The sequence below is a fragment of the Oncorhynchus mykiss genome, chromosome 28, assembly GCF_057628025.1.
Source record: "Oncorhynchus mykiss isolate SJ-2025 chromosome 28, ASM5762802v1, whole genome shotgun sequence".
In the NCBI taxonomy this organism is placed as follows: domain Eukaryota; kingdom Metazoa; phylum Chordata; class Actinopteri; order Salmoniformes; family Salmonidae; genus Oncorhynchus; species Oncorhynchus mykiss.
The window spans coordinates 43,708,508-43,727,408 of record NC_143049.1 but is presented as its reverse complement, the minus strand read 5'-3'; the positions used below and the strand labels follow the sequence as shown (position 1 = coordinate 43,727,408).

The 18,901-nt window shown below is 54.0% G+C and overlaps 1 protein-coding gene across 2 annotated transcripts in view; it reads left to right on the top strand.

The window, feature by feature from the left end:
* Positions 1–18,901, top strand: part of LOC110508267 (macrophage mannose receptor 1) — a 203,389-nt gene that overhangs the window by 106,588 nt on the left and 77,900 nt on the right. For both annotated transcript variants that reach the window (XM_090226048.1, XM_090226047.1), the window contains exon 17: positions 18,066–18,229. In XM_090226048.1, the coding sequence (XP_090082174.1) occupies positions 18,066–18,229 (164 nt within the window). The remainder of the gene's footprint in view (positions 1–18,065; positions 18,230–18,901) is intronic.

Genomic DNA, 18,901 nt, shown 5'->3' with positions numbered 1-18,901 from the left:
CCGAGCAGACAAGTCCCCTCTAGAGACCGAGCAGACAAGTTCCCTCTAGACACCGAGCAGACAAGTTCCCTCTAGAGACCTAGCAGACAAGTCCCCTCTAGACACCGAGCAGACAAGTTCCCTCTAGAGACTGAGCAGACAAGTCCTCTCTAGACACCGAGCAGACAAGTTCCCTCTAGAGACCGAGCAGACAAGTCCCCTCGAGAGACTGAGCAGACAAGTCCCCTCGAGAGACTGAGCAGACAAGTCCCCTCGAGAGACCGAGCAGAAAAGTCTCCTCGAGAGACCGAGCAGACAAGCTCCCTCTAGAGACCGAGCAGACAAGTCCCCTCGAGAGACCGAGTAGACAAGTTCCTTCTAGAGACCGAGCAGACAAGTTCCCTGTAAACACAGAGCAGACAAGTTCCCTCTAGAGACCGAGCAGACAAGTCCTCTCTAGAGACCGAGCAGAAAAGTCCCCTCTAGACACCGAGCAGACAAGTTCCCTCTAGAGACTGAGCAGACAATTCCCCTCTAGACAACGAGCAGACAAGTTCCCTCTAGAGACCGAGCAGACAAGTTCCCTCTAGAGACCGAGCAGACAAGTCCCCTCTAGAGACCGAGCAGACAAGTTCCCTCTAGACACCGAGCAGACAAGTTCCCTCTAGAGACCGAGCAGACAAGTTCCCTCTAGAGACCGAGCAGACAAGTCCCCTCGAGAGACTGAGCAGACAAGTCCCCTCGAGAGACTGAGCAGACAAGTTCCCTGTAAACACCAAGCAGACAAGTTCCCTCTAGAGACCGAGTAGACAAGTCCCCTCTAGAGACCGAGCAGACAAGTCTCCTCGGGAGACCGAGCAGAAAAGTCCCCTCTAGACACCGAGCAGACAAGTTCCCTCTAGAGACCGAGCAGACAAGTTCCCTCTAGAGACCGAGCAGACAAGTTCGCTCTCGACACCGAGCAGACAAGTTCCCTCTAGAGACCGAGCAGACAAGTCCCCTCTAGAGACCGAGCAGACAAGTTCCCTCTAGAGACCGAGCAGACAAGTTCCCTCTAGAGACCGAGCAGACAAGTTCCCTCTAGAGACCGAGCAGACAAGTCCCCTCTAGAGACCTAGCAGACAAGTCCCCTCGAGAGACCGTGTAGACAAGTTCGCTCTCGACACCGAGCAGACAAGTTCCCTCTAGAGACCGAGCAGACAAGTCCCCTCTAGAGACCGAGCAGACAAGTTCCCTCTAGACACCGAGCAGACAAGTTCCCTCTAGAGACCGAGCAGACAAGTTCCCTCTAGAGACCGAGCAGACAAGTCCCCTCGAGAGACTGAGCAGACAAGTCCCCTCGAGAGACTGAGCAGACAAGTTCCCTGTAAACACCGAGCAGACAAGTTCCCTCTAGAGACCGAGTAGACAAGTCCCCTCTAGAGACCGAGCAGACAAGTCTCCTCGGGAGACCGAGCAGAAAAGTCCCCTCTAGACACCGAGCAGACAAGTTCCCTCTAGAGACTGAGCAGACAAGTCCCCTCTAGACAACGAGCAGACAAGTTCCCTCTAGAGACCGAGCAGACAAGTTCCCTCTAGAGACCGAGCAGACAAGTCCCCTCTAGAGACCTAGCAGACAAGTCCCCTCGAGAGACCGTGTAGACAAGTTCGCTCTCGACACCGAGCAGACAAGTTCCCTCTAGAGACCGAGCAGACAAGTCCCCTCTAGAGACCTAGCAGACAAGTCCCCTCGAGAGACCGTGTAGACAAGTTCGCTCTCGACACCGAGCAGACAAGTTCCCTCTAGAGACTGAGCAGACAAGTCCCCTCTAGACACCGAGCAGACAAGTTCCCTCTAGAGACCGAGCAGACAAGTTCCCTCTAGAGACCGAGCAGACAAGTTCGCTCTCGACACCGAGCAGACAAGTTCCCTCTAGAGACCGAGCAGACAAGTCCCCTCTAGAGACCGAGCAGACAAGTTCCCTCTAGAGACCTAGCAGACAAGTCCCCTCTAGAGACCTAGCAGACAAGTCCCCTCGAGAGACCGTGCAGACAAGTCCCCTCGAGAGACCGAGTAGACAAGTTCCCTCTAGAGACCGAGCAGGCAAGTCTCTCGAGACACCGAGCAGACAAGTTCCCTGTAAACACCGAGCAGACAAGTTCCCTCTAGAGACCGAGCAGACAAGTCCGCTCTAGAGAACTAGCAGACAAGTCCTCTCTAGAGACCGAGCAGACAAGTTCCCTCTAGAGACCGAGCAGACAAGTTCCCTCTAGACACCGAGCAGACAAGTTCCCTCTTGAGACCGAGCAGACAAGTCCCCTCTAGAGACCGAGCAGACAAGTCTCCTAAAGAGACCGAGCAGACAAGTCCCCTCTAGAGACCGAGCAGACAAGTTCCCTCTAGAGACCGAGCAGACAAGTCCCCTTGAGAGACTGAGCAGACAAGTCCCCTCGAGAGACTGAGCAGACAAGTTCCCTGTAAACACCGAGCAGACAAGTTCCCTCTAGAGACCGAGTAGACAAGTCCCCTCTAGAGACCGAGCAGACAAGTCTCCTCGGGAGAACGAGCAGAAAAGTCCCCTCTAGACACCAAGCAGACAAGTTCCCTCTAGAGACTGAGCAGACAAGTCCCCTCTAGACACCGAGCAGACAAGTTCCCTCTAGAGACCGAGCAGACAAGTTCGCTCTCGACACCGAGCAGACAAGTTCCCTCTTGAGACCGAGCAGACAAGTCCCCTCTAGAGACCGAGCAGACAAGTCTCCTAAAGAGACCGAGCAGACAAGTCCCCTCTAGAGACCGAGCAGACAAGTTCCCTCTAGAGACCGAGCAGACAAGTCACCTTGAGAGACTGAGCAGACAAGTCCCCTCGAGAGACTGAGCAGACAAGTTCCCTGTAAACACCGAGCAGACAAGTTCCCTCTAGAGACCGAGTAGACAAGTCCCCTCTAGAGACCGAGCAGACAAGTCTCCTCGGGAGAACGAGCAGAAAAGTCCCCTCTAGACACCAAGCAGACAAGTTCCCTCTAGAGACTGAGCAGACAAGTCCCCTCTAGACACCGAGCAGACAAGTTCCCTCTAGAGACCGAGCAGACAAGTTCGCTCTCGACACCGAGCAGACAAGTTCCCTCTAGAGACCGAGCAGACAAGTCCCCTCTAGAGACCGAGCAGACAAGTTCCCTCTAGACACCGAGCAGACAAGTTCCCTCTAGAGACCTAGCAGACAAGTCCCCTCTAGAGACCTAGCAGACAAGTCCCCTCGAGAGACCTAGCAGACAAGTCCCCTCGAGAGACCGAGCAGACAAGTCCCCTCTAGAGACCGAGCAGACAAGTTCCCTCTAGACACCGAGCAGACAAGTTCCCTCTAGAGACCTAGCAGACAAGTTCCCTCTAGAGACCGAGCAGACAAGTCCCCTCTAGAGACTGAGCAGACAAGTCCTCTCTAGACACCGAGCAGACAAGTTCCCTCTAGAGACCGAGCAGACAAGTCCCCTCTAGAGACCGAGCAGACAAGTTCCCTCTAGACACCGAGCAGACAAGTTCCCTCTAGAGACCTAGCAGACAAGTCCCCTCTAGAGACCTAGCAGACAAGTCCCCTCGAGAGACCTAGCAGACACGTCCCCTCGAGAGACCGTGCAGACAAGTTCGCTCTCGACTCCGAGCAGACAAGTTCCCTCTAGAGACCGAGCAGACAAGTCCCCTCTAGAGACCGAGCAGACAAGTTCCCTCTAGACACCGAGCAGACAAGTTCCCTCTAGAGACCTAGCAGACAAGTCCCCTCTAGACACCGAGCAGACAAGTTCCCTCTAGAGACTGAGCAGACAAGTCCTCTCTAGACACCGAGCAGACAAGTTCCCTCTAGAGACCGAGCAGACAAGTCCCCTCGAGAGACTGAGCAGACAAGTCCCCTCGAGAGACTGAGCAGACAAGTCCCCTCGAGAGACCGAGCAGAAAAGTCTCCTCGAGAGACCGAGCAGACAAGCTCCCTCTAGAGACCGAGCAGACAAGTCCCCTCGAGAGACCGAGTAGACAAGTTCCTTCTAGAGACCGAGCAGACAAGTTCCCTGTAAACACAGAGCAGACAAGTTCCCTCTAGAGACCGAGCAGACAAGTCCTCTCTAGAGACCGAGCAGAAAAGTCCCCTCTAGACACCGAGCAGACAAGTTCCCTCCAGAGACTGAGCAGACAAGTCCCCTCTAGACAACGAGCAGACAAGTTCCCTCTAGAGACCGAGCAGACAAGTTCCCTCTAGAGACCGAGCAGACAAGTCCCCTCTAGAGACCTAGCAGACAAGTCCCCTCGAGAGACCGTGTAGACAAGTTCGCTCTCGACACCGAGCAGACAAGTTCCCTCTAGAGACCGAGCAGACAAGTCCCCTCTAGAGACCGAGCAGACAAGTTCCCTCTAGAGACCGAGCAGACAAGTCCCCTCGAGAGACTGAGCAGACAAGTCCCCTCGAGAGACTGAGCAGACAAGTTCCCTGTAAACACCGAGCAGACAAGTTCCCTCTAGAGACCGAGTAGACAAGTCCCCTCTAGAGACCGAGCAGACAAGTCTCCTCGGGAGACCGAGCAGAAAAGTCCCCTCTAGACACCGAGCAGACAAGTTCCCTCTAGAGACTGAGCAGACAAGTCCCCTCTAGACAACGAGCAGACAAGTTCCCTCTAGAGACCGAGCAGACAAGTTCCCTCTAGAGACCGAGCAGACAAGTCCCCTCTAGAGACCTAGCAGACAAGTCCCCTCGAGAGACCGTGTAGACAAGTTCGCTCTCGACACCGAGCAGACAAGTTCCCTCTAGAGACCGAGCAGACAAGTCCCCTCTAGAGACCGAGCAGACAAGTTCCCTCTAGACACCGAGCAGACAAGTTCCCTCTAGAGACCGAGTAGACAAGTCCCCTCTAGAGACCGAGCAGACAAGTCTCCTCGGGAGACCGAGCAGAAAAGTCCCCTCTAGACACCGAGCAGACAAGTTCCCTCTAGAGACTGAGCAGACAAGTCCCCTCTAGACACCGAGCAGACAAGTTCCCTCTAGAGACCGAGCAGACAAGTTCCCTCTAGAGACCGAGCAGACAAGTTCGCTCTCGACACCGAGCAGACAAGTTCCCTCTAGAGACCGAGCAGACAAGTCCCCTCTAGAGACCGAGCAGACAAGTTCCCTCTAGAGACCTAGCAGACAAGTTCCCTCTAGAGACCGAGCAGACAAGTTCCCTCTAGAGACCGAGCAGACAAGTTCCCTCTAGAGACCGAGCAGACAAGTCCCCTCTAGAGACCTAGCAGACAAGTCCCCTCGAGAGACCGTGTAGACAAGTTCGCTCTCGACACCGAGCAGACAAGTTCCCTCTAGAGACCGAGCAGACAAGTCCCCTCTAGAGACCGAGCAGACAAGTTCCCTCTAGACACCGAGCAGACAAGTTCCCTCTAGAGACCGAGCAGACAAGTTCCCTCTAGAGACCGAGCAGACAAGTCCCCTCGAGAGACTGAGCAGACAAGTCCCCTCAAGAGACTGAGCAGACAAGTTCCCTGTAAACACCGAGCAGACAAGTTCCCTCTAGAGACCGAGTAGACAAGTCCCCTCTAGAGACCGAGCAGACAAGTCTCCTCGGGAGACCGAGCAGAAAAGTCCCCTCTAGACACCGATCAGACAAGTTCCCTCTAGAGACTGAGCAGACAAGTCCCCTCTAGACAACGAGCAGACAAGTTCCCTCTAGAGACCGAGCAGACAAGTTCCCTCTAGAGACCGAGCAGACAAGTCCCCTCTAGAGACCTAGCAGACAAGTCCCCTCGAGAGACCGTGTAGACAAGTTCGCTCTCGACACCGAGCAGACAAGTTCCCTCTAGAGACCGAGCAGACAAGTCCCCTCTAGAGACCGAGCAGACAAGTTCCCTCTAGACACCGAGCAGACAAGTTCCCTCTAGAGACCGAGTAGACAAGTCCCCTCTAGAGACCGAGCAGACAAGTCTCCTCGGGAGACCGAGCAGAAAAGTCCCCTCTAGACACCGAGCAGACAAGTTCCCTCTAGAGACTGAGCAGACAAGTCCCCTCTAGACACCGAGCAGACAAGTTCCCTCTAGAGACCGAGCAGACAAGTTCCCTCTAGAGACCGAGCAGACAAGTTCGCTCTCGACACCGAGCAGACAAGTTCCCTCTAGAGACCGAGCAGACAAGTCCCCTCTAGAGACCGAGCAGACAAGTTCCCTCTAGAGACCTAGCAGACAAGTCCCCTCTAGAGACCTAGAAGACAAGTCCCCTCGAGAGACCGTGCAGACAAGTCCCCTCGAGAGACCGAGTAGACAAGTTCCCTCTAGAGACCGAGCAGGCAAGTCTCTCGAGACACCGAGCAGACAAGTTCCCTGTAAACACCGAGTAGACAAGTTCCCTCTAGAGACCGAGCAGACAAGTCCGCTCTAGAGAACTAGCAGACAAGTCCTCTCTAGAGACCGAGCAGACAAGTTCCCTCTAGAGACCGAGCAGACAAGTTCCCTCTAGACACCGAGCAGACAAGTTCCCTCTTGAGACCGAGCAGACAAGTCCCCTCTAGAGACCGAGCAGACAAGTCTCCTAAAGAGACCGAGCAGAAAAGTCTCCTCGAGAGACCGAGCAGACAAGCTCCCTCTAGAGACCGAGCAGACAAGTCCCCTCGAGAGACCGAGTAGACAAGTTCCTTCTAGAGACCGAGCAGACAAGTTCCCTGTAAACACAGAGCAGACAAGTTCCCTCTAGAGACCGAGCAGACAAGTCCTCTCTAGAGACAGAGCAGAAAAGTCCCCTCTAGACACCGAGCAGACAAGTTCCCTCTAGAGACTGAGCAGACAAGTCCCCTCTAGACAACGAGCAGACAAGTTCCCTCTAGAGACCGAGCAGACAAGTTCCCTCTAGAGACCGAGCAGACAAGTCCCCTCTAGAGACCGAGCAGACAAGTTCCCTGTAAACACAGAGCAGACAAGTTCCCTCTAGAGACCGAGCAGACAAGTCCTCTCTAGAGACAGAGCAGAAAAGTCCCCTCTAGACACCGAGCAGACAAGTTCCCTCTAGAGACTGAGCAGACAAGTCCCCTCTAGACAACGAGCAGACAAGTTCCCTCTAGAGACCGAGCAGACAAGTTCCCTCTAGAGACCGAGCAGACAAGTCCCCTCTAGAGACCTAGCAGACAAGTCCCCTCGAGAGACCGTGTAGACAAGTTCGCTCTCGACACCGAGCAGACAAGTTCCCTCTAGAGACCGAGCAGACAAGTCCCCTCTAGAGACCGAGCAGACAAGTTCCCTCTAGACACCGAGCAGACAAGTTCCCTCTAGAGACCGAGCAGACAAGTTCCCTCTAGAGACCGAGCAGACAAGTCCCCTCGAGAGACTGAGCAGACAAGTCCCCTCGAGAGACTGAGCAGACAAGTTCCCTGTAAACACCGAGCAGACAAGTTCCCTCTAGAGACCGAGTAGACAAGTCCCCTCTAGAGACCGAGCAGACAAGTCTCCTCGGGAGACCGAGCAGAAAAGTCCCCTCTAGACACCGAGCAGACAAGTTCCCTCTAGAGACTGAGCAGACAAGTCCCCTCTAGACAACGAGCAGACAAGTTCCCTCTAGAGACCGAGCAGACAAGTTCCCTCTAGAGACCGAGCAGACAAGTCCCCTCTAGAGACCTAGCAGACAAGTCCCCTCGAGAGACCGTGTAGACAAGTTCGCTCTCGACACCGAGCAGACAAGTTCCCTCTAGAGACCGAGCAGACAAGTCCCCTCTAGAGACCGAGCAGACAAGTTCCCTCTAGACACCGAGCAGACAAGTTCCCTCTAGAGACCGAGTAGACAAGTCCCCTCTAGAGACCGAGCAGACAAGTCTCCTCGGGAGACCGAGCAGAAAAGTCCCCTCTAGACACAGAGCAGACAAGTTCCCTCTAGAGACTGAGCAGACAAGTCCCCTCTAGACACCGAGCAGACAAGTTCCCTCTAGAGACCGAGCAGACAAGTTCCCTCTAGAGACCGAGCAGACAAGTTCGCTCTCGACACCGAGCAGACAAGTTCCCTCTAGAGACCGAGCAGACAAGTCCCCTCTAGAGACCGAGCAGACAAGTTCCCTCTAGAGACCTAGCAGACAAGTCCCCTCTAGAGACCTAGCAGACAAGTCCCCTCGAGAGACCGTGCAGACAAGTCCCCTCGAGAGACCGAGTAGACAAGTTCCCTCTAGAGACCGAGCAGGCAAGTCTCTCGAGACACCGAGCAGACAAGTTCCCTGTAAACACCGAGCAGACAAGTTCCCTCTAGAGACCGAGCAGACAAGTCCGCTCTAGAGAACTAGCAGACAAGTCCTCTCTAGAGACCGAGCAGACAAGTTCCCTCTAGAGACCGAGCAGACAAGTTCCCTCTAGACACCGAGCAGACAAGTTCCCTCTTGAGACCGAGCAGACAAGTCCCCTCTAGAGACCGAGCAGACAAGTCTCCTAAAGAGACCGAGCAGACAAGTCCCCTCTAGAGACCGAGCAGACAAGTCTCCTCGAGAGACCGAGCAGACAAGTCCCCTCTAGACACCGAGCAGACAAGTTCCCTCTAGAGACTGAGCAAACAAGTCCTCTCTAGACACCGAGCAGACAAGTTACCTCTAGAGACCGAGCAGACAAGTCCCCTCGAGAGACTGAGCAGACAAGTCCCCTCGAGAGACTGAGCAGACAAGTCCCCTCGAGAGACCGAGCAGAAAAGTCTCCTCGAGAGACCGAGCAGACAAGCCTCCTCGAGAGACTGAGCAGACAAGTTCCCTCTAGAGACCGAGCAGACAAGTCCCCTCGAGAGACCGTGCAGACAAGTTCCTTCTAGAGACCGAGCAGACAAGTTCCCTGTAAACACCGAGCAGACAAGTTCCCTCTAGAGACCGAGCAGACAAGTCCCCTCTAGAGACCGAGCAGACAAGTCTCCTCGGGAGACCGAGCAGAAAAGTCCCCTCTAGAGACCTAGCAGACAAGTCCCCTCGAGAGACCGTGTAGACAAGTTCGCTCTCGACACCGAGCAGACAAGTTCCCTCTAGAGACCGGGCAGACAAGTCCCCTCTAGAGACCGAGCAGACAAGTTCCCTCTAGACACCGAGCAGACAAGTTCCCTCTAGAGACCGAGCAGACAAGTCCCCTCTAGAGACCGAGCAGACAAGTCCCCTCGAGAGACTGAGCAGACAAGTCCCCTCGAGAGACTGAGCAGACAAGTTCCCTGTAAACACCGAGCAGACAAGTTCCCTCTAGAGACCGAGTAGACAAGTCCCCTCTAGAGACCGGGCAGACAAGTCTCCTCGGGAGACCGAGCAGAAAAGTCCCCTCTAGACACCGAGCAGACAAGTTCCCTCTAGAGACTGAGCAGACAAGTCCCCTCTAGACACCGAGCAGACAAGTTCCCTCTAGAGACCGAGCAGACAAGTTCCCTCTAGAGACCGAGCAGACAAGTTCGCTCTCGACACCCAGCAGACAAGTTCCCTCTAGAGACCGAGCAGACAAGTCCCCTCTAGAGACCGAGCAGACAATTTCCCTCTAGACACCGAGCAGACAAGTTCCCTCTAGAGACCTAGCAGACAAGTCCCCTCTAGAGACCGAGCAGACAAGTCCCCTCGAGAGACCGTGCAGACAAGTCCCCTCGAGAGACTGAGCAGACAAGTCCCCTCGAGAGACTGAGCAGACAAGTCCCCTCGAGAGACCGAGCAGAAAAGTCTCCTCGAGAGACCGAGCAGACAAGCCTCCTCGAGAGACTGAGCAGACAAGTTCCCTCTAGAGACCGAGCAGACAAGTCCCCTCTAGAGACCGTGCAGACAAGTTCCTTCTAGAGACCGAGCAGACAAGTTCCCTGTAAACACCGAGCAGACAAGTTCCCTCTAGAGACCGAGCAGACAAGTCCCCTCTAGAGACCGAGCAGACAAGTCTCCTCGGGAGACCGAGCAGAAAAGTCCCCTCTAGACACCGAGCAGACAAGTTCCCTCTAGAGACTGAGCAGACAAGTCCCCTCTAGACAACGAGCAGACAAGTTCCCTCTAGAGACCGAGCAGACAAGTTCCCTCTAGAGACCGAGCAGACAAGTTCCCTCTAGAGACCGAGCAGACAAGTCCCCTCTAGAGACCTAGCAGACAAGTCCCCTCGAGAGACCGTGTAGACAAGTTCGCTCTCGACACCGAGCAGACAAGTTCCCTCTAGAGACCGAGCAGACCATTCCCCTCTAGAGACCGAGCAGACAAGTTCCCTCTAGACACCGAGCAGACAAGTTCCCTCTAGAGACCGAGCAGACAAGTTCCCTCTAGAGACCGATCAGACAAGTTCCCTATAGAGACCGAGCAGACAAATCCCCTCGAGAGACTGAGCAGACAAGTCCCCTCGAGAGACTGAGCAGACAAGTCCCCTCGAGAGACCGAGCAGACAAGTCCCTCTAGAGACCGAGCAGACAAGTTCCCTCTCGACACCGAGCAGACAAGTTCCCTATAGAGACCGAGAAGACAAGTCCCATCTAGAGACATAGCAGACAAGTTCCCTCGAGAGACCGTGCAGACAAGTTCGCTCTCGACACCGAGCAGACAAGTTCCCTCTAGAGACCGAGCAGACAAGTCCCCTCTAGAGACCGAGCAGACAAGTTCCCTCTAGAGACCGAGAAGACAAGTTCCCTCTAGAGACCGAGCAGACAAGTCCCCTCGAGAGACTGAGCAGCCAAGTCCACTCGAGAGACGGAGCAGACAAGTCCCCTCTTGAGACCGAGCAGACAAGTTCCCTCTAGAGACCGAGCAGACAAGTTCCCTCTAGAGACCGAGCAGACAAGTCTCCTCGAGAGACCTAGCAGACAAGTTCCCTCTAGAGACCGAGCAGACAAGTCCCCTCTAGAGACCGAGCAGACAAGTTCGCTCTCGACACCGAGCAGACATGTTCCCTCTAGAGACCGAGCAGACATGTCCCCTCTAGAGACCTAGCAGACAAGTCCCCTCGAGAGACCGTGCAGACAAGTCCCCTCGAGAGACCGAGTAGACAAGTTCCCTCGAGAGACCAAGTAGACAAGTTCCCTCTAGAGACTGAGCAGGCAAGTCCCTCGAGACACCGAGCAGACAAGTTCCCTGTAAACACCGAGCAGACAAGTTCCATCTAGAGACCGAGCAGACAAGTCGCCTCTAGAGACCTAGCAGACAAGTCCCCTCTAGAGACCTAGCAGACAAGTCCCCTCTAGAGACCGAGCAGACAAGTTCGCTCTCGACATCGAGCAGACATGTTCCCTCTAGAGACCGAGCAGACAAGTCCCCTCTAGAGACCTAGCAGACAAGTCCCCTCGAGAGACCGTGCAGACAAGTCCCCTCGAGAGACCGAGTAGACAAGTTCCCTCGAGAGACCGAGTAGACAAGTTCCCTCTAGAGACTGAGCAGGCAAGTCCCTCGAGACACCGAGCAGACAAGTTCCCTGTAAACACCGAGCAGACAAGTTCCATCTAGAGACCGAGCAGACAAGTCGCCTCTAGAGACCTAGCAGACAAGTCCCCTCTAGAGACCTAGCAGACAAGTCCCCTCTAGAGACCGAGCAGACAAGTCCCCTCTAGAGACCGAGCAGACAAGTCTCCTTAAGAGACCGAGCAGACAAGTCCCCTCTAGAGACCGAGCAGACAAGTCTCCTCGAGAGACCGAGCAGACAAGTCCCCTCGAGAGACTGAGCAGACAAGTCCCCTCGAGAGACTGAGCAGACAAGTCCCCTCGAGAGACCGAGCAGAAAAGTCTCCTCGAGAGACCGAGCAGACAAGCCTCCTCGAGAGACTGAGCAGACAAGTTCCCTCTAGAGACCGAGCAGACAAGTCCCCTCGAGAGACCGTGCAGACAAGTTCCTTCTAGAGACCGAGCAGACAAGTTCCCTTATAAACACCGAGCAGACAAGTTCCCTCTAGAGACCGAGCAGACAAGTCCCCTCTAGAGACCGAGCAGACAAGTCTCCTCGGGAGACCGAGCAGAAAAGTCCCCTCTAGAGACCTAGCAGACAAGTCCCCTCTAGAGACCGAGCAGACAAGTTCCCTCTAGAGACCGAGCAGACAAGTTCCCTCTAGACACCGAGCAGACAAGTCCCCTCTAGAGACCGAGCAGACAAGTTCCCTCTAGAGACCGAGAAGACAAGTTCCCTCTAGAGACCGAGCAGACAAGTCCCCTCGAGAGACTGAGCAGCCAAGTCCACTCGAGAGACGGAGCAGACAAGTCCCCTCTTGAGACCGAGCAGACAAGTTCCCTCTAGAGACCGAGCAGACAAGTTCCCTCTAGAGACCGAGCAGACAAGTCTCCTCGAGAGACCTAGCAGACAAGTTCGCTCTAGAGACCGAGCAGACAAGTCCCCTCTAGAGACCGAGCAGACAAGTTCGCTCTCGACACCGAGCAGACATGTTCCCTCTAGAGACCGAGCAGACATGTCCCCTCTAGAGACCTAGCAGACAAGTCCCCTCGAGAGACCGTGCAGACAAGTCCCCTCGAGAGACCGAGTAGACAAGTTCCCTCGAGAGACCAAGTAGACAAGTTCCCTCTAGAGACTGAGCAGGCAAGTCCCTCGAGACACCGAGCAGACAAGTTCCCTGTAAACACCGAGCAGACAAGTTCCATCTAGAGACCGAGCAGACAAGTCGCCTCTAGAGACCTAGCAGACAAGTCCCCTCTAGAGACCTAGCAGACAAGTCCCCTCTAAAGACCGAGCAGACAAGTTCGCTCTCGACACCGAGCAGACATGTTCCCTCTAGAGACCGAGCAGACAAGTCCCCTCGGGAGACCTAGCAGACAAGTCCCCTCGAGAGACCGTGCAGACAAGTCCCCTCGAGAGACCGAGTAGACAAGTTCCCTCGAGAGACCAAGTAGACAAGTTCCCTCTAGAGACTGAGCAGGCAAGTCCCTCGAGACACCGAGCAGACAAGTTCCCTGTAAACACCGAGCAGACAAGTTCCATCTAGAGACCGAGCAGACAAGTCGCCTCTAGAGACCTAGCAGACAAGTCCCCTCTAGAGACCTAGCAGACAAGTCCCCTCTAGAGACCGAGCAGACAAGTTCGCTCTCGACATCGAGCAGACATGTTCCCTCTAGAGACCGAGCAGACAAGTCCCCTCTAGAGACCTAGCAGACAAGTCCCCTCGAGAGACCGTGCAGACAAGTCCCCTCGAGAGACCGAGTAGACAAGTTCCCTCGAGAGACCGAGTAGACAAGTTCCCTCTAGAGACTGAGCAGGCAAGTCCCTCGAGACACCGAGCAGACAAGTTCCCTGTAAACACCGAGCAGACAAGTTCCATCTAGAGACCGAGCAGACAAGTCGCCTCTAGAGACCTAGCAGACAAGTCCCCTCTAGAGACATAGCAGACAAGTCCCCTCTAGAGACCGAGCAGACAAGTCCCCTCTAGAGACCGAGCAGACAAGTCTCCTTAAGAGACCGAGCAGACAAGTCCCCTCTAGAGACCGAGCAGACAAGTCTCCTCGAGAGACCGAGCAGACAAGTCCCCTCGAGAGACTGAGCAGACAAGTCCCCTCGAGAGACTGAGCAGACAAGTCCCCTCGAGAGACCGAGCAGAAAAGTCTCCTCGAGAGACCGAGCAGACAAGCCTCCTCGAGAGACTGAGCAGACAAGTTCCCTCTAGAGACCGAGCAGACAAGTCCCCTCGAGAGACCGGGCAGACAAGTTCCTTCTAGAGACCGAGCAGACAAGTTCCCTTATAAACACCGAGCAGACAAGTTCCCTCTAGAGACCGAGCAGACAAGTCCCCTCTAGAGACCGAGCAGACAAGTCTCCTCGGGAGACCGAGCAGAAAAGTCCCCTCTAGAGACCTAGCAGACAAGTCCCCTCTAGAGACCGAGCAGACAAGTTCCCTCTAGAGACCGAGCAGACAAGTTCCCTCTAGACACCGAGCAGACAAGTCCCCTCTAGAGACCGAGCAGACAAGTTCCCTCTAGAGACCGAGAAGACAAGTTCCCTCTAGAGACCGAGCAGACAAGTCCCCTCGAGAGACTGAGCAGCCAAGTCCACTCGAGAGACGGAGCAGACAAGTCCCCTCTTGAGACCGAGCAGACAAGTTCCCTCTAGAGACCGAGCAGACAAGTTCCCTCTAGAGACCGAGCAGACAAGTCTCCTCGAGAGACCTAGCAGACAAGTTCGCTCTAGAGACCGAGCAGACAAGTCCCCTCTAGAGACCGAGCAGACAAGTTCGCTCTCGACACCGAGCAGACATGTTCCCTCTAGAGACCGAGCAGACATGTCCCCTCTAGAGACCTAGCAGACAAGTCCCCTCGAGAGACCGTGCAGACAAGTCCCCTCGAGAGACCGAGTAGACAAGTTCCCTCGAGAGACCAAGTAGACAAGTTCCCTCTAGAGACTGAGCAGGCAAGTCCCTCGAGACACCGAGCAGACAAGTTCCCTGTAAACACCGAGCAGACAAGTTCCATCTAGAGACCGAGCAGACAAGTCGCCTCTAGAGACCTAGCAGACAAGTCCCCTCTAGAGACCTAGCAGACAAGTCCCCTCTAGAGACCGAGCAGACAAGTTCGCTCTCGACACCGAGCAGACATGTTCCCTCTAGAGACCGAGCAGACAAGTCCCCTCTAGAGACCTAGCAGACAAGTCCCCTCGAGAGACCGTGCAGACAAGTCCCCTCGAGAGACCGAGTAGACAAGTTCCCTCGAGAGACCGAGTAGACAAGTTCCCTCTAGAGACTGAGCAGGCAAGTCCCTCGAGACACCGAGCAGACAAGTTCCCTGTAAACACCGAGCAGACAAGTTCCATCTAGAGACCGAGCAGACAAGTCGCCTCTAGAGACCTAGCAGACAAGTCCCCTCTAGAGACCTAGCAGACAAGTCCCCTCTAGAGACCGAGCAGACAAGTCCCCTCTAGAGACCGAGCAGACAAGTCTCCTTAAGAGACCGAGCAGACAAGTCCCCTCTAGAGACCGAGCAGACAAGTCTCCTCGAGAGACCGAGCAGACAAGTCCCCTCGAGAGACTGAGCAGACAAGTCCCCTCGAGAGACTGAGCAGACAAGTCCCCTCGAGAGACCGAGCAGAAAAGTCTCCTCGAGAGACCGAGCAGACAAGCCTCCTCGAGAGACTGAGCAGACAAGTTCCCTCTAGAGACCGAGCAGACAAGTCCCCTCGAGAGACCGTGCAGACAAGTTCCTTCTAGAGACCGAGCAGACAAGTTCCCTTATAAACACCGAGCAGACAAGTTCCCTCTAGAGACCGAGCAGACAAGTCCCCTCTAGAGACCGAGCAGACAAGTCTCCTCGGGAGACCGAGCAGAAAAGTCCCCTCTAGAGACCTAGCAGACAAGTCCCCTCTAGAGACCGAGCAGACAAGTTCCCTCTAGAGACCGAGCAGACAAGTTCCCTCTAGACACCGAGCAGACAAGTCCCCTCTAGAGACCGAGCAGACAAGTTCCCTCTAGAGACCGAGAAGACAAGTTCCCTCTAGAGACCGAGCAGACAAGTCCCCTCGAGAGACTGAGCAGCCAAGTCCACTCGAGAGACGGAGCAGACAAGTCCCCTCTTGAGACCGAGCAGACAAGTTCCCTCTAGAGACCGAGCAGACAAGTTCCCTCTAGAGACCGAGCAGACAAGTCTCCTCGAGAGACCTAGCAGACAAGTTCGCTCTAGAGACCGAGCAGACAAGTCCCCTCTAGAGACCGAGCAGACAAGTTCGCTCTCGACACCGAGCAGACATGTTCCCTCTAGAGACCGAGCAGACATGTCCCCTCTAGAGACCTAGCAGACAAGTCCCCTCGAGAGACCGTGCAGACAAGTCCCCTCGAGAGACCGAGTAGACAAGTTCCCTCGAGAGACCAAGTAGACAAGTTCCCTCTAGAGACTGAGCAGGCAAGTCCCTCGAGACACCGAGCAGACAAGTTCCCTGTAAACACCGAGCAGACAAGTTCCATCTAGAGACCGAGCAGACAAGTCGCCTCTAGAGACCTAGCAGACAAGTCCCCTCTAGAGACCTAGCAGACAAGTCCCCTCTAGAGACCGAGCAGACAAGTTCGCTCTCGACACCGAGCAGACATGTTCCCTCTAGAGACCGAGCAGACAAGTCCCCTCTAGAGACCTAGCAGACAAGTCCCCTCGAGAGACCGTGCAGACAAGTCCCCTCGAGAGACCGAGTAGACAAGTTCCCTCGAGAGACCGAGTAGACAAGTTCCCTCTAGAGACTGAGCAGGCAAGTCCCTCGAGACACCGAGCAGACAAGTTCCCTGTAAACACCGAGCAGACAAGTTCCATCTAGAGACCGAGCAGACAAGTCGCCTCTAGAGACCTAGCAGACAAGTCGCCTCTAGAGACCTAGCAGACAAGTCCCCTCTAGAGACCTAGCAGACAAGTCCCCTCTAGAGACCGAGCAGACAAGTCCCCTCTAGAGACCGAGCAGACAAGTCTCCTTAAGAGACCGAGCAGACAAGTCCCCTCTAGAGACCGAGCAGACAAGTCTCCTCGAGAGACCGAGCAGACAAGTCCCCTCGAGAGACTGAGCAGACAAGTCCCCTCGAGAGACTGAGCAGACAAGTCCCCTCGAGAGACCGAGCAGAAAAGTCTCCTCGAGAGACCGAGCAGACAAGCCTCCTCGAGAGACTGAGCAGACAAGTTCCCTCTAGAGACCGAGCAGACAAGTCCCCTCGAGAGACCGTGCAGACAAGTTCCTTCTAGAGACCGAGCAGACAAGTTCCCTGTAAACACCGAGCAGACAAGTTCCCTCTAGAGACCGAGCAGACAAGTCCCCTCTAGAGACCGAGCAGACAAGTCTCCTCGGGAGACCGAGCAGAAAAGTCCCCTCTAGAGACCTAGCAGACAAGTCCCCTCTAGAGACCGAGCAGACAAGTTCCCTCTAGAGACCGAGCAGACAAGTTCCCTCTAGACACCGAGCAGACAAGTTCCCTCTAGAGACCGAGCAGAAAAGTCCCCTCTAGAGACCGAGCAGACAAGTCTCCTCGAGAGACCGAGTAGACAAGCCTCCTCGAGAGACTGAGCAGACAAGTTCCCTCTAGAGACCGAGCAGACAAGTTCCCTGTAAACACCGAGCAGACAAGTTCCCTCTAGAGACCGAGCAGAAAAGTCCCCTCTAGAGACCGAGCAGACAAGTCTCCTCGAGAGACCGAGCAGACAAGCCTCCTCGAGAGACTGAGCAGACAAGTTCCCTCTAGAGACCGAGCAGACAAGTCCCCTCGAGACACCGAGCAGACAAGTTCCCTCTAGAGACCGAGCAGACAAGTTCCCTCTAGAGACCGAGCAGACAAGTTCCCTCTCGACACCGAGCAGACAAGTTCCCTCTAGAGACCGAGCAAACAAATCCCCTCTAGAGACCTAGCAGACAAGTCCCCTCGAGAGACCGTGCAGACAAGTCCCCTCGAGAGACCGAGCAGACAAGTTCCCTCTAGAGACCGAGCAGGCAAGTTCCTCGAGACACCGAGCAGACAAGTCCCCTCTAGAGATCGAGCAGACAAGTTCCCTCTAGTGACCGAGCAGACAAGTCCCCTCTAGAGACCGAGCAGACAAGTCTCCTCGATAGAGACCGAGCAGACAAGTTCCCTGTAAACACCGAGCAGACAAGTTCCATCTAGAGACCGAGCAGACAAGTCTCCTCGAGAGACCGAGCAGACAAGTTCCCTCTAGAGACCGAGCAGACAAGTCCCCTCTCGTGACCGAGTAGACAAGTCCCCTCTACAGACTACATTAGGAGGTTAGTCCCTTCTCTAGAGACTACACCAAGTAAATAAGTCCCGTCGCTAGAGACTGCACCAAGCAAATATGTCCCTTCTCTAGAGATTAGACCAAGCAAATTAGTCCCCCCTCTAGAGACTACACCAATCAGATAAGTCCCCTCTCTAGAGACTACACCAGGCAAATAAGTCCTCACTCTGGAGCCTACACATTTCAGATAAGTCCCCTCCCTAGAGACTACACCAAGCAAATAAGTCCCCACTCTGGAGACTACACCATTCAGATAAGTCCCCACTCTGGAGACCAAACCAAGCAGATAAGTCCCCTCTCTAGATGTGCTTGGTCTCTAGAGGGGACTAATCTGAATGGTCTCTAGAGGAGACGAATCTGCTTGTTCTCTAGAGAGGACTAATCTGCTCGGTCTCCAGAGGGGACTTAATTGTACATAACTTATATGAGTATTTTCTAACCCTGTCTAGAGTATAATGTGACAGAGGATGGCTGGCTGGAGTATGGAGGCTCTCAATATTACTTTAATACTGAAGTGCTGGCCATGGAGAATGCCAGGCACTACTGTCAGCAGAGGCATGGGGACCTTGTTGTTATCAACGGACTAACAGAAAATACATTTCTGTGGAAAAAGGTAAACACCTATAGTTTCGCTATAGTCCTGCCTTCAAACACATTGGCAGAGCTATATACACAAGTGGTGTATAGTGCTTAGGTAAAAATACTTTAAAGTACTACTTAAGTCGTTTTTTGGGGTATCTGTTCTTTACATTGATATTTTTTGACTACTTTTACTTTTCCTTCACTACATTCCTAAAATAAATGATATACTTTTACCTCCATACATTTTCCCTGACACCCAAAAGTAATGTTTTGAATGCTTAGCAGGACAGTCCAATGGTCCAAATCCTCTGCCTCTCATCTGGCAGACTCACGGCCTCACGGAACACAAAGGCTTCATTTGTAAATGATGTGTGGAGTGTGCCCCTGGCTATCCGTAAATAGAAAAGATTTGCTTAATATAAGGATTTTGACATTTACTTTTGATACTTAAGTGTTTTTAAAAAGATACTTTTAGACTTTTACTCAAGGAGTATTTTACTGGGTGACTTTCATTTTATATTAAGGTATCTTTACTTTTACTCAATTATGACAATTGGGTCATTTTTCCACCACTGAAATACACTGAATCAACAAAACATTAAGAACACCTTTCTAATATGGAGTTGCACCTCCTTTTGCCCTCAGTTGGTCAGGGCTTGGACTCTACAAGGTGTTGAAACGGACGCTGGCCCATGTGGACTCC